The sequence below is a fragment of the Phyllobates terribilis genome, unplaced genomic scaffold (assembly GCF_046119375.1).
Source record: "Phyllobates terribilis strain yellow unplaced genomic scaffold, ASM4611937v1 Scaffold_71__1_contigs__length_7168151, whole genome shotgun sequence".
NCBI classification, from domain to species: domain Eukaryota; kingdom Metazoa; phylum Chordata; class Amphibia; order Anura; family Dendrobatidae; genus Phyllobates; species Phyllobates terribilis.
Window position 1 is genome coordinate 4,647,017 of NW_027362831.1, and position 16,549 is coordinate 4,663,565.

General features: G+C 44.2%; 1 protein-coding gene across 1 annotated transcript; it reads right to left on the reverse strand.

Moving 5' to 3' along the window:
• Nucleotides 1-2,011: 2,011 nt before the first annotated feature.
• LOC141194460 (uncharacterized) lies at nt 2,012-13,834 on the reverse strand. Its single transcript, XM_073662381.1, has 5 exons — nt 13,703-13,834; nt 10,183-10,332; nt 9,874-10,053; nt 9,667-9,790; nt 2,012-4,641 (listed from the first exon to the last, which is right to left on the reverse strand). The coding sequence occupies exons 1-5, from the start codon at nt 13,805-13,807 to the stop codon at nt 3,644-3,646; spliced, it is 1,557 nt and encodes a 518-aa protein (XP_073518482.1). The 5' UTR covers nt 13,808-13,834; the 3' UTR covers nt 2,012-3,643.
• Nucleotides 13,835-16,549: the final 2,715 nt, after the last annotated feature.

Consider the following 16,549-nt stretch of genomic DNA (forward strand, 5'->3'; position numbering starts at 1 on the left):
TCTTAAGCAAAAGAAGGGATATGCGTGTCTGTTCTTTGAACTGCTGAAACCTCAAGAGGTTCAGGCTCAAACACTTCTCCTGTCAGGGCTGCCTCTTTGGCTAACGTATCTGCGGTTGCATTTCCAACAGATCATCATCATCAGATTTTTTATGAGCAGGAACTTTGACAATAGCAAAACCATTAGGATTTTTTGAAGCTATGTCAAAAATTGTTTTCAGTGTGTCACTATGTACAAGAGTTTTGTTAGAAGAATCTACATAGCCTCTTTTTCCCCCAAACTGGCAGGTAATCTGTCAGTGATCTCACAACATAGTAGCTATGACTGTAGATTACAATGGGACACAGATTACCAGCTTCACTCAGCTGTAGCACCATTCTTACTGCTTCTAGCTCTGCCCTCTGACCTGAAAAATGACTCGGTAATTTGTGCTTTACAACCTGTCCTCTTTTGGGATAAAAAATGGCATATCCTGTATAATAGTGCCCATCTGAATAGAATCTGGAACCATCCTCAAAAATGCTTCATCTTGTACTTGATCTAAGTACTTGAACTTTTTTACATATAATTTGATGATGGATGCTCGTTCCTCATTAGGCCTAATATCCATCACCGTTCTATAGGCCTGTTCAAATTTGACCAAGAAAGCAAATGGGTCATCACGAATACTCACACTCAATTGACTCAAAATGTCAAGAGAGGGCGAGTCTCCTGTGGAAAACAATATCAATTGCCTAGTCTGTCTTTTTTGTACTATTTGTCAACTCTTTATCATCATTCAATCTGGATGTGGTCTGTAATCTTTTTGCCATATGGTAGGGTAACAATACTCTGAATGTCTTGTTTTTTTGTTCGTTATTAAGATCAAATTGATCTGTATTAGATTAAAAAATGTCTGCATTATAAAAAGCATCCATCTTATCATTATAATTTGGAATGTCTTTTAGAATTTTCATTAATTGATTGTGTATTTTAAGATTGATTCGTGCTGCTCTGTGATGTATTTTTTTTCCTTTGTAAATCATCTGCCTGTAAAGCTTCTCCTGAAACATTTTGGACTTTGTGTGTCTGGTACCAATGATGTGGAGGTACTATCTTCACTCTTACTATTGGATCTTGTATTAACAGAAACACCTTTTTTATGTCTTGGTGTAATTTGGACAATAACTCTGTCCGAGTATCAATTTGATCTTCCAATTGTTCAATATGTTCTGACAAAATCAAACAATTTAGACAATCAAAGTAATCCCCGTCAGCGTCTTGTGTCTAACATTTCCAACATTCTGAACATAAAAAGGCTTCTCCCCTGTGTGACTTCTTTAAAGTTTATTAAGAGCTGATGTCTCAGTATAACTGGTCTCCTGTGTGTCCACCTGTTTGTCAGTATGACTGATGTCCTGTGTGATAATCCATGCTTTCTGTGTGTCAGTTTTTTCAAAGACCAAATTATTGTACACACGGACCATATGCATCACATTTTGAAGTTTTCTGTGTAACTTTTTTACAGAAAAAAAACTTTTATAAATTCTAAGATTCTCTGCTTCACATTGGCTATACAAATTAGACCATAATTGTGCATCTGTTTGGCTATGAACAAACTTAAAAATGTATGTCACTTTTCTTAGAATAGTCATGAATAAAATCCATTTCTCACCTACAGAATGGCTTTTCCTCTCCTGGATTGATCCAACCGTCAATGGATGGTCCTTTGTGGCTCTACTGTGTTCCGCAGACCTCCACGTACAGACTTTATAGTTGTATGGTTGGAGACACACTCCTCACCATACTGTAGATTCCATCTGATCCTTGTGACTATGTGGAATTCCTGAGACTTGGACAACAGGTGTTTACCAAAAACTCTCCTCCCCTTGCAGAAGGTGAAGGATTTCACAGAAAAAAAAACAGTATAAAAAATCAGAACTGGCTAAGGCTCACCATTAATGTTAGAAAAATTAACACTTCCCACTTCAGGTAAGGGCATGATGAAGGTTGAAAGAAAAGCAATCTTAAATAGTGTGAATAAAACAAAAGCTTATTTAATGTTCATTCAAAAGTGGTTACAAAAATGAAGAAAAATAGTTCACAGCACACAAAAAGTAATATTTAGTTAGAAGAGAGAAAGGAAACAATTATAGGTTCTTACATATCCAGTCTTAGAAGCACGAGATGGTCCGTGATGGAGATTCTCAAGGTTATGAGATATCTGCCCCATTCATCTCTGCCTCTGCTTATATACCATCTTGCCTCATAGGCATACATTGAAGATTATTTTAACAGTTTCATAACCCAATATGGCGACTTGCTGATATATAAGTAGCTTCTACCATATTAGAACAAAACTAGTAAATAGTGAGGTATGTATTCTGACTACGTGCACATCACCTCATGTTGGTATATTTTAAACATACGGCTAGTGACCTTTAAATGATCATTAGTTATCCCCAAATAACCCATATTGACAGTTGAGGCAAAAGTCCTACAGAATTGACAAACAGATAGCAGGTGTCTCTACCAAAGTTCTTAGAATAACTCCAATCTTTCTCTAAAGTATTTGAATCTAAGCATGGTTAGAGCCTAAGCATGTTAACCCTAGAAGGCATGACCATAAAAATCTACACTTTCACATACCTGGGGCCTTTTAGGCCCGTGTGCAAATAACATGGAATAACTCAAACAAAAATGACAAACAACTATATACCTGAGGAATACCTAGAGTTTCAAAATTCTAACTAAAGTAATCTTGCAGAAAATAGAAAACAATTAACAGGGCGGGCATGCGAGGCCCCAGGTATGCGTTCTAGGGTTAAAGCTTATGTATATTTTTTTATCATTAAAGATTAATATTTTACATTTGAGTATGTGTCGGAGGTTAGAGATTCGCCTCCTATACAATTGGCAATAGCCAAAATTCTATAGCCAAGATGATAGGCTTATGCAAAATCAGATGGGTAAGGGAAAAAGTGTGGGGGGGGGGGGTTCTGGTTGGGAGAGTTTTTTGAAATCCTGGAAATGTGATGTTTTATTATATGTTATATTTTCTGTATCAAACACTCTGTAAGATTTGTTTTTGTGTTAAATAAAAATATAAAAATGTTTTTGGTTAAAAAAAAACAAACCTAACACTTATACATACCTCCGATGCTGGCGCCGTTCCAGTGGTGTCGGCATGTGCGGTCCTGGGGCACATGTGAGGTTGTTACGTCATGTGAGCCCAATAAGCACTGGAATCACTGTCCCCACCTTCAGAAAAATCGAACAGCACAAGGAAATCTGAGAGCAGCCGCAGCCCTGTCTTCATGTTGATGTTCAGTACGTCCGAAGGCGGGGACAGTGAAGTTGGCATGACTGAGAGCAGGGCTCATGTGATGTAACAACCCCGGGGAACGTGAGTCCTGACACCGCTGGAACGGCGCTGGCACAGGAGCAGAGTATGAGTGTTTTTATTTTAACTAGGCCAAACATGAGGAATGGCAAGGGGTTGTCCTACTAGTGGACAACTCCTTTATGAAGATACAATTTTCGGTTAAAACATTTCCAACATTCTGAACATAAAAAGGCTTCTCCCCTGTGTGATTTCTCTAAAGTTTATTAAGAGTTGATTTTCAAGGAAAACTTTCCCACATAAAGAATATAAAAAAGGCTACTACCCTGTGTGACTGCTCTGGTGACTAAGAAGAGATGCTCTCTTCACAAAACATTTCCCACATTCTGAACATGAAAAAGGCTTCTCCACTGTGTGGGTTCTCTGGTGGTTATCAAGAGAAGCTTTCCTGCTAAAACATCTCCCACATTCTGAACATGAAAAAGGCTTCTCCCCTGTATGAGTTATCTGATGTCTAACAAGTACAGATTTCTGGTTAAAACATTTCCTACATTCTGAACATGAAAAAGGCTTCTCCCCTGTGTGAATTGTCTGATGTTTGTCAAGATTTGATTTCTGTGTAAAACATTTCCCACATTCTGAACATGAAAAAGGTTTCTCTCCTGTGTGAGTTCTCTGGTGCTTAACAAGAGCTGATTTCTGGCTAAAACATTTCCCACATTCTGAACAGGAAAAAGGCTTCTCCCCTGTGTGAGTTCTCTGATGTGTAACAAGATCTAATTTCCGGTTAAAACAGTTCCCACATTCTGAACATGAAAAAGGCATCCTCCCTTTGTGAGTTCTCTGATGTGTAACAAGAGCTGATTTCTGGCTAAAACATTTCCCACATTCTGAACAGGAAAAAGGCTTCTCCCCTGTGTGAGTTCTCTGGTGACTAAGAAGACTTGATTTCTTGTTAAAACATTTCATACACTTGGAATAAGAAAAATTATTCTTTGCTGTGTAAATTTTTTGATGCTTAAGAAAAAACTTTTTTAGGGGAAAACTATTTCCATATTCTGACCGTGAAAATGGCTTCTTAGCTTTAGGAGCCATTAGTTCTTTAATGCTTATTTTGTGACTTTGATTTTCCTTAGTAGTCGGTAATGAATCAGAAGATAGGACCTGTTTCAAAGGATCAGATGACACATCTTTGCTGTAAAGGGATGATGGTATATCTGGAGTAATGACATTCCCTTCAATTGTATCCTGTGGGATCTCAAGCTCATCTGATTTGAAAATTGAAGATGTCAGCTGTCCCTCTGATCTGGTACAGTCATCTGCCAAGAATAAAAAAATATTATATTTGAATAAAATAATCTTAAAATTTATATTTTTGAACATTTCTACTTAAACTGTCTGTAGAAATGGCAAGTTATTGACAGAATGACAGTGAATGACATTTCACAGTCTAATAGAAAACCTCATAGGATGAACCAGGAGAGCGCGGTGTTCAACTGTTTGTTCATTCTGCCTCCTAAATATGAATTATGCAAAAATGAGATCAATAAAAATTTCTACTCATCACATAAAAAACAAGCCCCCACTCAGGTCCATCATCTGTCAATGGAAAAACAGAAATTTCCACATCATTAGTGCCTCAAAGGCGCTTGAAAAGCAACATGGCTTCCAATACAACCAATCCAGCAAAATCCGCTCTTCCAAAGTCAAATCTGCTCCCTACTTAACTCAAATGGAAAGCACCACACCCTGCTAAAGCTCATGCATATTGCCGGAAGCTGCCTGATACAGCCTTGTTCTCCTCTGGTTAAGTCCTCTGTGTTCAGCTCCCGTGTTGTGTATTTATTTCTTAGTTTCTTCTTGTGATCCCGGCCCGTTTACTGACTACTCTTGTGTCTTCTGATTTTGTATTTTCTCTGCCCTCCTTGTTCTGATCCGGCCACCTGACTATTCTTCTTGTAATCTCACACCACAGAACAGCAGGCAACACCAAGTCCAAGCCTAGGGGTCTCTGTGTAAGTCCAGATCCATGTAGAGGGGTTAAAGGATGATGGGCAAAACTTTGACTATAGACAATAACACATCTAATGAAATGATAAAAAAAAGAGTAACTAGTGGTGAATACTCTCTGGGATAATTAAAGTATGCTTCTTGGTAGCTCCTGGCAATTTAAAATATAGTAAGGGACAATATTTTCTGTCAAATGAGTCTCAAGAAGAAATATACATTTAATGACAACTTTTTATAATAGTGCAGAGCTGAGGTGTCTTAAATTTAGAACTCGGGCATTTGGAAGAGACAATGGAGACCATTTTTGAAAGACTACCAAGAATTACAGAGTTAAGTGAGGCAGGCCAATCCCACCACAATCAAACTATCATACAGAATTAACCTGTAAAAAAAAAAAAGACAGAATAAAAAAACACGTTACATCCCCAACAAGAATGTATGTTTGGGGGAGGGGGGGGGCTCCAACACTAAACTAGAGTTGCACTTATTTATGGTAGACCGTTGGAGCTACTATGAGTCCTGACCAGAAGAGTAGAGAAAGTATTAGTGCCCCCATTTTAGGCTAAGTCAGCCACTGTGCATCAAACCTGCCTGTGTGACTGGCGTCCTATGCGAGCTTCATCTGTGGGCATCTTTAGTACTAGGCAACCATCCTCTCCATGAATTTGGTAGGTTTGTGAGTGGTTGCTCCATCAGTAATTTGCACCTGCGCTGCCCCCACCTTTATCATGGGGGTCTGCTGCATCCTGCTAGTGCATTTGTTATATGATTTGGTGTTGGTAAAGCTGTATCATTTTCTGTGATTTTTTTTTAATTTTGCTCTATGTTAGCCGTCATTATTCACCAGGACAATAACAGTTCATAGTCTAATAGAAAACCTCTTAAGATGAACCAGTAGATCGTAGTGTTCAACTGTTTGTTAATTCTGTCTCCCAAATATGGAATAGAAAGCCACCAAACAATGTTACGTAGGTGAAATAATACCAATAAAAACTTCTACTCATCTCACAAAAAATAAGTCCCCAGTCAGGGACTGTCAATCAGTCCATCTGTCAATAGAAAACCAGAGGTTTCCACATTAGTGGCTCAAAGACTTTTGAAAAGCAACATGGCTTCCATAAACCAATCCAATAATATCTGCTCCCCCAAAGTCAAATCTCCCCCTCACTTCTGAGCCTTGCAGTGTGCCCAAGCCACATTTAGCATCCATGTATTTGACATTACTATAGTGAGAAGAACCCACTTAATTTACGGTGTGTGTCTCCTGGAGAACAATCTGGGCACTATGTGTTGGGTAATGAAATTATATATTTGTAATTTTCACTCTCCAACATCCACTACGTGCTAATTTCTGGAAAGTGCCTGTGGAGTCAAAATAGTCCTATAGATTATTTCACTGAGGGTTATAATTTCCAAAATGGAGCCACTTTATGGGGATTTCTACTGCTCTGGTTTTCTGCAATTTGGTCACATTTGGGCTTCTGCAAATGGTGTGTCCCATCTGCTCCGGAATCTGCTCCTGCGACGTCTGCTTCTGTCACCAGGAGCCGCCTTATTCATCCTGCAGGTGGCGCTGGTGATGGAGGAGACGTCAGAACCAGAAGCTCTGGGCGGTACAGCTTCTGTCCAGCCACTAAGATTAGGATTGCTGGGACCTGAAGTACCATCCAGTCTGCCAGTATGGGTGTGTGTGCTGTCCAGCTGGAGTAATCTGCTCCCTGCTTCAGCCAACTGGAAAGCACCGCACCCTGCTAAAGCTGGAAGCATATTGCCGGAAACTAAAACACAGCAAAATAGGGCAGCAGTGTTTACCTGCCCAGATCTTCATAACTAAATGCACTACCAGGGTGCAACAAACCCACATAAAGATAGTGCCTGAGGGGCCTGAGGAAAAGGCTGAAATGGACGGGAAAGTGATGAAACAGAATGGGAAGAGCCTGGAGAATATGCCTGCATGCATTTCTGACTCACATATGGTTTCTGGGAAGTTTGTAGCAATGTTACGCCACTTTTACAGACACACAAGAACAACTACCAAACCTAACCTAAATTACATTTAACAGGCCAAAAAGGTTAAGAAACAGTTTTTCCTGCACAATCACTTGTATATAGAGCTAAATAAACCAGAGAAACCAAAAAATGTCCCTTTTAGCGTTTGTTCACACATAATGTGGCTTTTTTTCGCCTTTTACAATTTGGAGGGCCCTGACTTATACATTTTGTAGGTCCCTCTGTCATACATCATTTTTCAGTTCGCTATTCCCCAGCACTTTACAAGCACAGCTAGAACGTACTAGTAGGTATGTAGATCTTTTGAGAGGCCTCAGGTGGCTCTGTAACATGCGTTTTGGAGGGACAGCTGTTACTTAGACATTTGGGCGGTCCCTCCATCATTGACACTCAGATAGTGGAATACATATTCCATAGCAGTTTACAATGTGCCCATTGTAGCGTTGGGTTGACCCTCTTCCTCCTACTCCACCACCATGTGATACTGCAGCCCTAAATTCAAATGTTCAGAGGGTCTGCAGTAAGCAGGAAAGCTGAGTTTTGTGAGAGCCCTCGTGTGGCCCTGTAACATACATTTTGAAGTGCCCTCCTCTAGAAATTTTGGAGGTGCCTGTTGTGTACATCTGAGAGTGCCCTCACTTATTCATATTGTAGGGCCCTCACTATTATGTAACTAATTTAAGGGCAGAGACTACAGTGAAAATGGCCAAGAGACATGGAGTACTAGAAGGTAGCAGTGCGGACTACGACCCTCAGGTCAGCCTACAGTTGCTGTCATGGCTATGCGTGCCAACAGTCCAGGTCGGATCAGTGGACTCATCATCGATCGCCTCGTCTTCAATCTCATCCTCCTTCCCAGTTGATATTGTAGGCTGACCTTATGGCAACTGTGTCTCATCATCATCAGCCTCCACCACTGGAGACAGTAAATTACGTTCCTCCAAGTGGCTTTCTTCTGGTCGTAGGTCCTCAAATACTTGAGCATCAACGCACGCCACCTCCTCTTGTCCCTCTTCAATGCTGCATGGTGATAGGCCAGAGCCAACCAAAGGATACGTACCAAACAGGTCCTCGGAGTGGCCAAGCTTGAGGTCATATGTCTCCTGTGACTGATAATGGTTGGAGGAAGGAGAACCAGCTTCAGGATTGGAAGGGCCAGCCATCGTGTATCCACAGTAGACTGTGTGGTCGTGGAAGTTTTGGTGCTTCTTGACAAATGCATAGAGGCCTTGTCTGCTATCCAAGGCAGAATCTGCTCTAGCTCTTCTGGCTTCAGCACACGTTTACGTTCCAGACCGGGAACTTTTTCCAGGAACATAATGGATGCATCAAGCTTCTTCTGACCTGACACAGATTGAGTGCCTTCTCACGCACCACTGACAACACCACGTCCACGTCCCTGAACAACAGGCTTTTTTTGGCATTTTGGGTTTTGTTGACAGATTTTCAGATGTTGATGGCACAAGCCAAGCTAGCTGTCACAGCCAAATAGTGAGTCAACCATGACTCAGCCCATAGGACTAAATTTTACAAACCCTATGCAGATTGTGCAGTGGACAAACCAGGACAGTATTCCTACTCCAGCCTAACTACTATTTGTGATTGGAGACATTTGGGATGGTGGCTTCCCAAATAGTGGTTAAAATGGCCTGGTGCATGCTTTTAGGAGGCAGTAGGAAATGTATGGACTACTGCTTTGTGTAGGACACTCAATGATTTTTAAAGTGGACTAATATGGACAGAAGGCAGGCTGACACCCCAAAATAGCGGTTACAATGGGCTGGTGCGTGCTTCTTTTGTAGCAGGCAGTAGGAAATGTTTGGACTACTGCTTTGCGTAGGGCACCAAACACCTTTTTAAGTGGACTGTTGTGTGTCTTCAGCTCTGAAAAGAGCTATTTTTTGGTGGTATTATGGAGCTAGTGAGCGGCTCCTTTAAACACAGAACTATTATACACTGCAGGTAGCCCTTAAAAAGGCTTTTGTTTTATCAAGAGGTCTAAGCACTCTCCCTAGCAGCTCAGCGATCTCTCCCTAGGCTATTACAATGCAGGCTCCAGATGCAATGTGCACAAAATGGCGGCGGCAGGGCTTAAATAGACCCCATGACGCTGGGCAGCCAGCCAATCACAGTAATGCCACAACCAAGATATCTGTGGCATTAATGTGATTGATTAAGAAGCCCAGCATGTTTAGTGGCTGCAAAGGAGGCGCCAAAACTGCAGGGCGGGACATCCGAATATAGCGAAGCGAGTACACAAATACTCGCAGAATAACATACATACAGATAATTATAGGCTGTGTGTATTCAGTCCTGTCTATTACCTGGAGATGTGAGGGGCTGGGGAATCTCCATCATGATGTCTTTGTACAAATCTTTATGTCCTTCTAAATACTCCCACTCCTCCATGGAGAAATAGACAGAGACATCCTGACATCTTATAGGAACCTGACACATACAATGATACAGTCATCTCCTTGATCCTTTCATAGCGTTACCGTATAATGTCCCAGCATTCCCAGCAGTGTCACCTCTCCAGTCAGCAGCTCAATCGTCTTGTAGGTGAGTTCTAGGATCTTCTGGTCATTGATGTCCTCATGTATCAGGGGGTGAGATGGAGCCCCGGTGATTGGGCTCAGGGGTCTTTCCCATCCCTCAGATACAGGGGCCTGACAGTGGTCACTAGAGATCTTCTTCACTACTGTGTAATCCTGGTTATGGAGAGACAAATTATTAAATCTCACTACAGACATTTCCAGGGTCCTCACCTCTCCAGTTCTGTCCATCTGTTACTCCCATAGATAAGAATGATGTAATATGACGTCATCAGAATCTCTCACCTCTCCAGTAAGATGGAAGAGGATCTCTAGGGTGAGGCGCAATAGCCTCTCCGCCATCTTGTCTCTGTCCATATCCATCTTTGATGGGTCCATAAGGAAAATTCTCTTAAATAGAAGATCTTCACTGAGAGGATCTGATATTGTAGGGACCTGAATGAGAAGATGATGAGCCAATGTAACATCATAAAAATCCTGTGTAATAATACAATTACTGGAGATAATAAGGGAAACATATGAGGAGATATATCATTTTACAGTATTTAGTTTTCTGCTTTACATCTAGTAATAAAATCTATATATTTTTGGCCACAGACAACAAGCAGTTTCTTTCTTGGAGTCTGTAGCTGAACTCGTTTCTCAAAGACTCATCTTCCATAAAGCTAATTCTCGTCTCATTTAAAAACACTGCAATCGGCATTAGCAATACTGCAGCAGATATTCATTACACGTGACATGAGAAATAATTACTTCATGAATAGGACGACATCTTCATCTTCTACTAAGGCTCAAGAAACATATTTAGCCAGAGTGCTTCACTGACTACATCTCCACTGGCCGTCTATATGAATGTTTCCCGTCTTCCCCGGACTGTAATCTTCTATCACGTTAGATCTCATGTCTGATTCACACACAGAAGTTTGAGGCTTTCACACATGGCAAGGTTTTTAATATTATACAGAGTAGAACTATCTCGAATGGGTGCACCTTGCCATGGTGAGATAGCTTTCATGCTATTTTTGATCAAAAACAGTGTTGATAAGAACCCTATTTTATTTAAATGCACTTTTGCTTTTTATTTATTTATTTACAGCAGGATTTATGATCATTTTTCTTTATAGATTTTTTCTGATTTATGGCCATAGTAAACATGTATTTATGTGCTGCATGGATACCAATTTAAACCAAGTTCAAAATCTGTGTTTTTTCACGGGCACCATAGAGGCCGTGTGGGCCGACGCTATGGATGATACACCCCTAACTATCATTTGGTAAAAATCTCATAGGTCCTGGATTCATTAGTACCTGCACCAAGAATGGGGCTGAGTATTTATTAAAGGGAATCCACTCCACCGTCTACCCCACGGCTGATGAAAGGGAATCTGTCACCCCCTGGGACTTATCTGACCTCTAATATGGGCATACAGGTGATAGAAATGTAAATCTATACTTACCTGTATACCTCATATTAGAGGTCTGTTTGCTGTGAAAAGGCTTTTTATTCAGTGAAGATTCCGATTCTTGCGGGTCGGTGGACGGGAAGAAATGCCCTTTGACGTGTAGTCACCATGTCCAGGTCCCGCGCACTTCACTTTTTACGGAAGGCGCAGTTGTACTGTGTACTAGGCAATCATAGTGCTGCAGGGATCTTGTGCACAGGCACTGGCGAGTCATGGTGACTTCCCGGCGCCTGGGCTCAAGATCCCTGCAGTACTATAACTGCACAGTACACAGTACAAGTTCACTACTAACGTAAAAAGCACGCAGTCGCGGGATCTGGACATGGTGACTGCACGTCACAGGGCACTGTGACGTGCAGGGGAGGTGGGAAATATTTTAATTAACACAGTAGGCGGGGATTTCTTCCCGTCCCTCGGCCAGCAAGCATTGGAATCTTCACTGAATAAAAAGCCATTTCACAGCAAAAAAAACTCTAATATGAGGCATAGATGTATAGATTCACATTGCTATCACCTGTATGCCCATAGTAGAGGTCAGATAAGTCCCAGGGGGTGACAGATTCCCTTTAATCAGCCGTGGGGTAATCATAAAACCAGATACGTATCAAGGTACTGTAAGGTGGCTAATGGTCGCATAGTCAAAGGGAGGTATGTGTCACAGAGATGGCTAGTCTCTGTGATGTAACCCGGAGTGTTTCTCTATGAAACAAGCTGGGTTAGCATCTAGTGTCCTGGCTTGGTCTGAAGACAAACATACACAGGAGAATGGCCGTAGTTATAATTCCACACCAGCGTGCATCTAGGATCATTGTCCGCGATTGCGCATGCCTAGATGTCTGTGCTCCACACCGGAGCGCATATGATATTGGATTGCATTCCATCAACAGAAAAATCCTATCTCTGAGATCAGCGTCATGTGAGACTAAAAACAAGTATTGCACATCCTCCCATCATGCAATAGGCATTTAGATCTACTTTATCACGACAGAAAATATGGGATGGTGGCCCACAGTATATTCCTAAATGGTCATATTTGACCCTCATTGCATAATTAGAGATACACAAGGAACACCGCACTTGTTAGTTACTAAACAGTATAAGTGGGATATAACTGATAAGAAATAATTCTGATATAGAAGCTCAGATCTCTCGATGAAGTAAAACAATATGTGAACCTCATTCACAGGGAACTGAGTAGAAATGGGTAGAGTATAAAATCCAAAAATGTAATCCAGAATGGGGCTGTATTCATACAAAACAGGCATAGGAAATTTGCTCATTCAGTCCCTTAGGGGCTCGTGAATCCAGTCTGGAAATCCACTCGCTTTCCTTTTTGACTATACATGTATTGAGATCACCTCCTCTCACATTGGGTTTAACCACCTCAATGATACAAAAGGAGATGTCTCCGGTTTCACCTCAATGTACATTGTTCATGTGTCTCACTAATGGGGTGTTCCGAACATGGCATATGTCGCCCAAATGCCCCCTACCCTCCTCCTATACTCCCTCTTGGTCATGCATACATAATCTAGGACAGGTGCATGTGGCCATATATAAAAGTCCTGAGGTGTTACAGTTGGAATAATCCCTCTGGAAAAAGATTTTACCTGTAGAGGAACTCGAGAAAGATTTACATGGTCTCATCCAATTATATATACAACTTTCTCCAGATTCTTCTATCCAGCCAAGTCCACTTGGGTGCAGGTTTTTATAGAAAATATGCACTAAACGGTCCCTAATTGACCAACTCTTTCTGAAACTTATTGTGGGAGTAGATCCCACAGCACCCTCAGGTCCAGGTCGGCCAGGGTTTTCTGAGGATATTAAAGATATGGTCACTCTGATTCTCGTAGGTTCCTATTACTCGTGTTATCCCATCTTTTTCTTGCTCTCTTGGTTAGGTATGGAGGAGTGTCTGTCTCTCACGATTTTCTGCAAACAATCGTGCGGAATCCAAAATGTACTGTGGGTACCTTTTTCCTTGAATCTGGTGTTCATGTCTATTGCCTGTATATTAATATCTGTGACATTAGAGCAGTCTCTTCTCAACAGTAAAAATTGTCCCTTTGATATTGCTTTTTTTTAAGGCGGATGGGGTGGTGACTATCCAACTTCAATTGTTTATTAGTGCTTGTAGGTTTATGATAGATGAGTGTACCTATGGTCTTATCCCATACTTTCTTGACTGGTACATTCAGGAAAGGCAACTGGTAATATTTAACCTCTGATATAAATCTAAGGCCCACTCTATTGATGTTGAGTTCCCTAACAAATTCAATAAACTTTTCACTCGTCCCTGACCAGATGATAAAAATTTTGTGAATATATCTATACCATACCCCAATATATGGTTGCCACCACTTATGATCATCCCTGAGTATTGTGGTTTCCTCCCACCATCCCAGGAACAGGTTAGCATAAGAGGGGGCACAGAGGCGCCCCATCACAGTACCCCTGAGCTGGTGGAAGTACTTCCTGTCAAAAAGAAAGAAGTTATGAGTAAGAGTGAATTTTAGAAGATCCTCCATGAAGTCATTATGTCTGCTACACTCTATTGACCTCGATTTCAAGAAACGTCTTACTCCTCTGATACCATCCTCATGCGGTATATTACTGTACAAAGCCTCGATATCTAGTAAGGCCGGCTCCCCTACATGCCCGTATACATGCTCGAGGGTCTACATGTAGGGGAGCAGGCAAAGGGAAAACCATTTCCTAGAGGGATTATTCCAACAGCAGGACCTTAGGGGGTACTGGGGGAACATTATACTGTGGGGGGGGGGCATCATACACACTGCATAAGGGGCATAATGTGGGCATTACACTGTGTGGGGGCATCATACATCCTGCATAAGGGGTATAATGGGGGCATTACACTGTGTGGGGGCATCATACATCCTGCATAAGGGGTATAATGGGGGCATTACACTGTGTGGGGGCATCATACATACTGCATAAGGGGCATAATGGGGGCATTACACTGTGGGGCAGTAAAGGGGTCCTGTACTATGAGAACAATATGTTTCCTCCCTTCCTGTCTCCATAGTTGGGTCGTATGTATCTATTACAGGAAACAGAACAAAAACCTTATGATTCTTATAAAGGGGCAACAGAAGACCCCAAAAGAGTCTCCGTGCTGAAGGGGTAAATGCCCCCTGCGCCCAGTAATGGGGGTCTCCACATACCTCCACCTGCAGAGCCGTCACCACATATATGGCTGCTCTGTGCGCACAGGAGCTGTGATGAGGTCACAGGAGGGGAGGAGTCAGGGGTCACATGATCAGGGGCCTCAGTGGATGCAGGACTCTGCTGTGCTGGTTGTCATGGTGCTGGATGAGCTGAAGTTTATGTGTGGGGTCAGGAGGGGTTTACAGTGTGAATGTAGCAGAGCCGTGTGTGTACGAGGTGTACGGAGCAGAGCCGTGTGTGTACGATGTGTACGGAGCAGAGCCGCGTGTGTACGAGGTGTACGGAGCAGAGCCGTGTGTGTACGAGGTGTACGGAGCAGAGCCGCGTGTGTACGAGGTGTACGGAGCGGAGCCGCGCGTGTACGAGGCGTACGGAGCGGAGCCGTGTGTGTACGAGGTGTACGGAGCGGAGCCGCGTGTGTACGAGGTGTACGGAGCGGAGCCGCGTGTGTACGAGGTGTACGGAGCGGAGCCGCGTGTGTACAAGGTGTACGGAGCGGAGCCGCGCGTGTACGAGGTGTACGAAGCGGAGCCGCGTGTGTACGGAGCAGAGCCGCGTGTGTACGAGGTGTACGGAGCAGAGCCGCGTGTGTATGAGGTGTACGGAGCGGAGCCGTGTGTGTACGAGGCGTACGGAGCAGAGCCGCGTGTGCACGAGGTGTACGAAGCGGAGCCGCGTGTGTACGGAGCAGAGCCGCGTGTGTACGAGGTGTACGAAGCGGAGCCGCGTGTGTACGGAGCAGAGCCGCGTGTGTACGAGGTGTACGGAGCAGAGCCGCGCGTGTACGAGGTGTACGGAGCAGAGCCGCGCGTGTACGAGGTGTACGGAGCAAAGCCGCGTGTGTACGAGGTGTACGGAGCGGAGCCGTGTGTACGAGGTGTACGGAACGGAGCCGTGTGTGTACGAGGCTTACGGAGCGGAGCCGCGTGTGTACGAGGTGTACGGAGCGGAGCCACGTGTGTACGAAGCAGAGCCGCGCGTGTACAAGGTGTACGAAGCAGAGCTGCGTGTGTACGGAGCGGAGCCGCGTGTGTACGGAGCGGAGCCGCGTGTGTACGGAGTGGAGCCGCGTTTGTATGAGGTGTACGGAGCGGAGCCGCGTGTGTACGAGGTGTACGGAGCGGAGCCGCGTGTGTACGAGGTGTACGGAGCGGAGCCGCGTGTGTACGAGGTGTACGGAGCGGAGCCGCGTGTGTACGAGGTGTACGGAGCGGAGCCGAGTGTGTACGAGGTGTACGGAGCGGAGACGCGCGTGTACGAGGTGTACGGAGTGGAGCCACGGGTGTACGAGGTGTACGGAGCGGAGCCGCGTGTGTACGGAGCGGAGCCGCGCGTGTACGGAGCGGAGCCGCGCGTGTACGAGGTGTACAGAGCGGAGCCGCGCGTGTACGAGGTGTACGGAGCGGAGCCACGCGTATACGAGGTGTACGGAGCAGAGCCGCGCGTGTACGAGGTGTACGGAGCAGAGCCGCGCGTGTACGAGGTGTACGGAGCAAAGCCGCGTGTGTACGAGGTGTACGGAGCGGAGCCGTGTGTACGAGGTGTACGGAACAGAGCCGCTTGTGTACGAGGCTTACGGAGCGGAGCCGCGTGTGTACGAGGTGTACGGAGCGGAGCCGCGTGTGTACGAAGCAGAGCCGCGTGTGTACGAGGTGTACGGAGCGGAGCCGCGTGTGTACGAGGCGTACGTAGCGGAGCCGTGTGTGTACGAGGTGTACGGAGCAGAGCCGTGTGTACGAGGTGTACGGAGCAGAGCCACGCATGTACGAGGTGTACGGAGCAGAGCCGCGTGTGTAAGAGGTGTACGGAGAAGAGCCGCGTGTGTACGAGGTGTACGGAGCAGAGCCGCGTGTGTACGAGGTGTACGGAGCAGAGCCGCGTGTGTACGAGGTGTACGGAGCAGAGCCGCGTGTGTACGAGGTGTACGGAGCGGAGGCACGTGTGTACGAGGTGTAGGGAGCGGAGGCACGTGTGTACGAGGTGTACGGAGCAGAGCC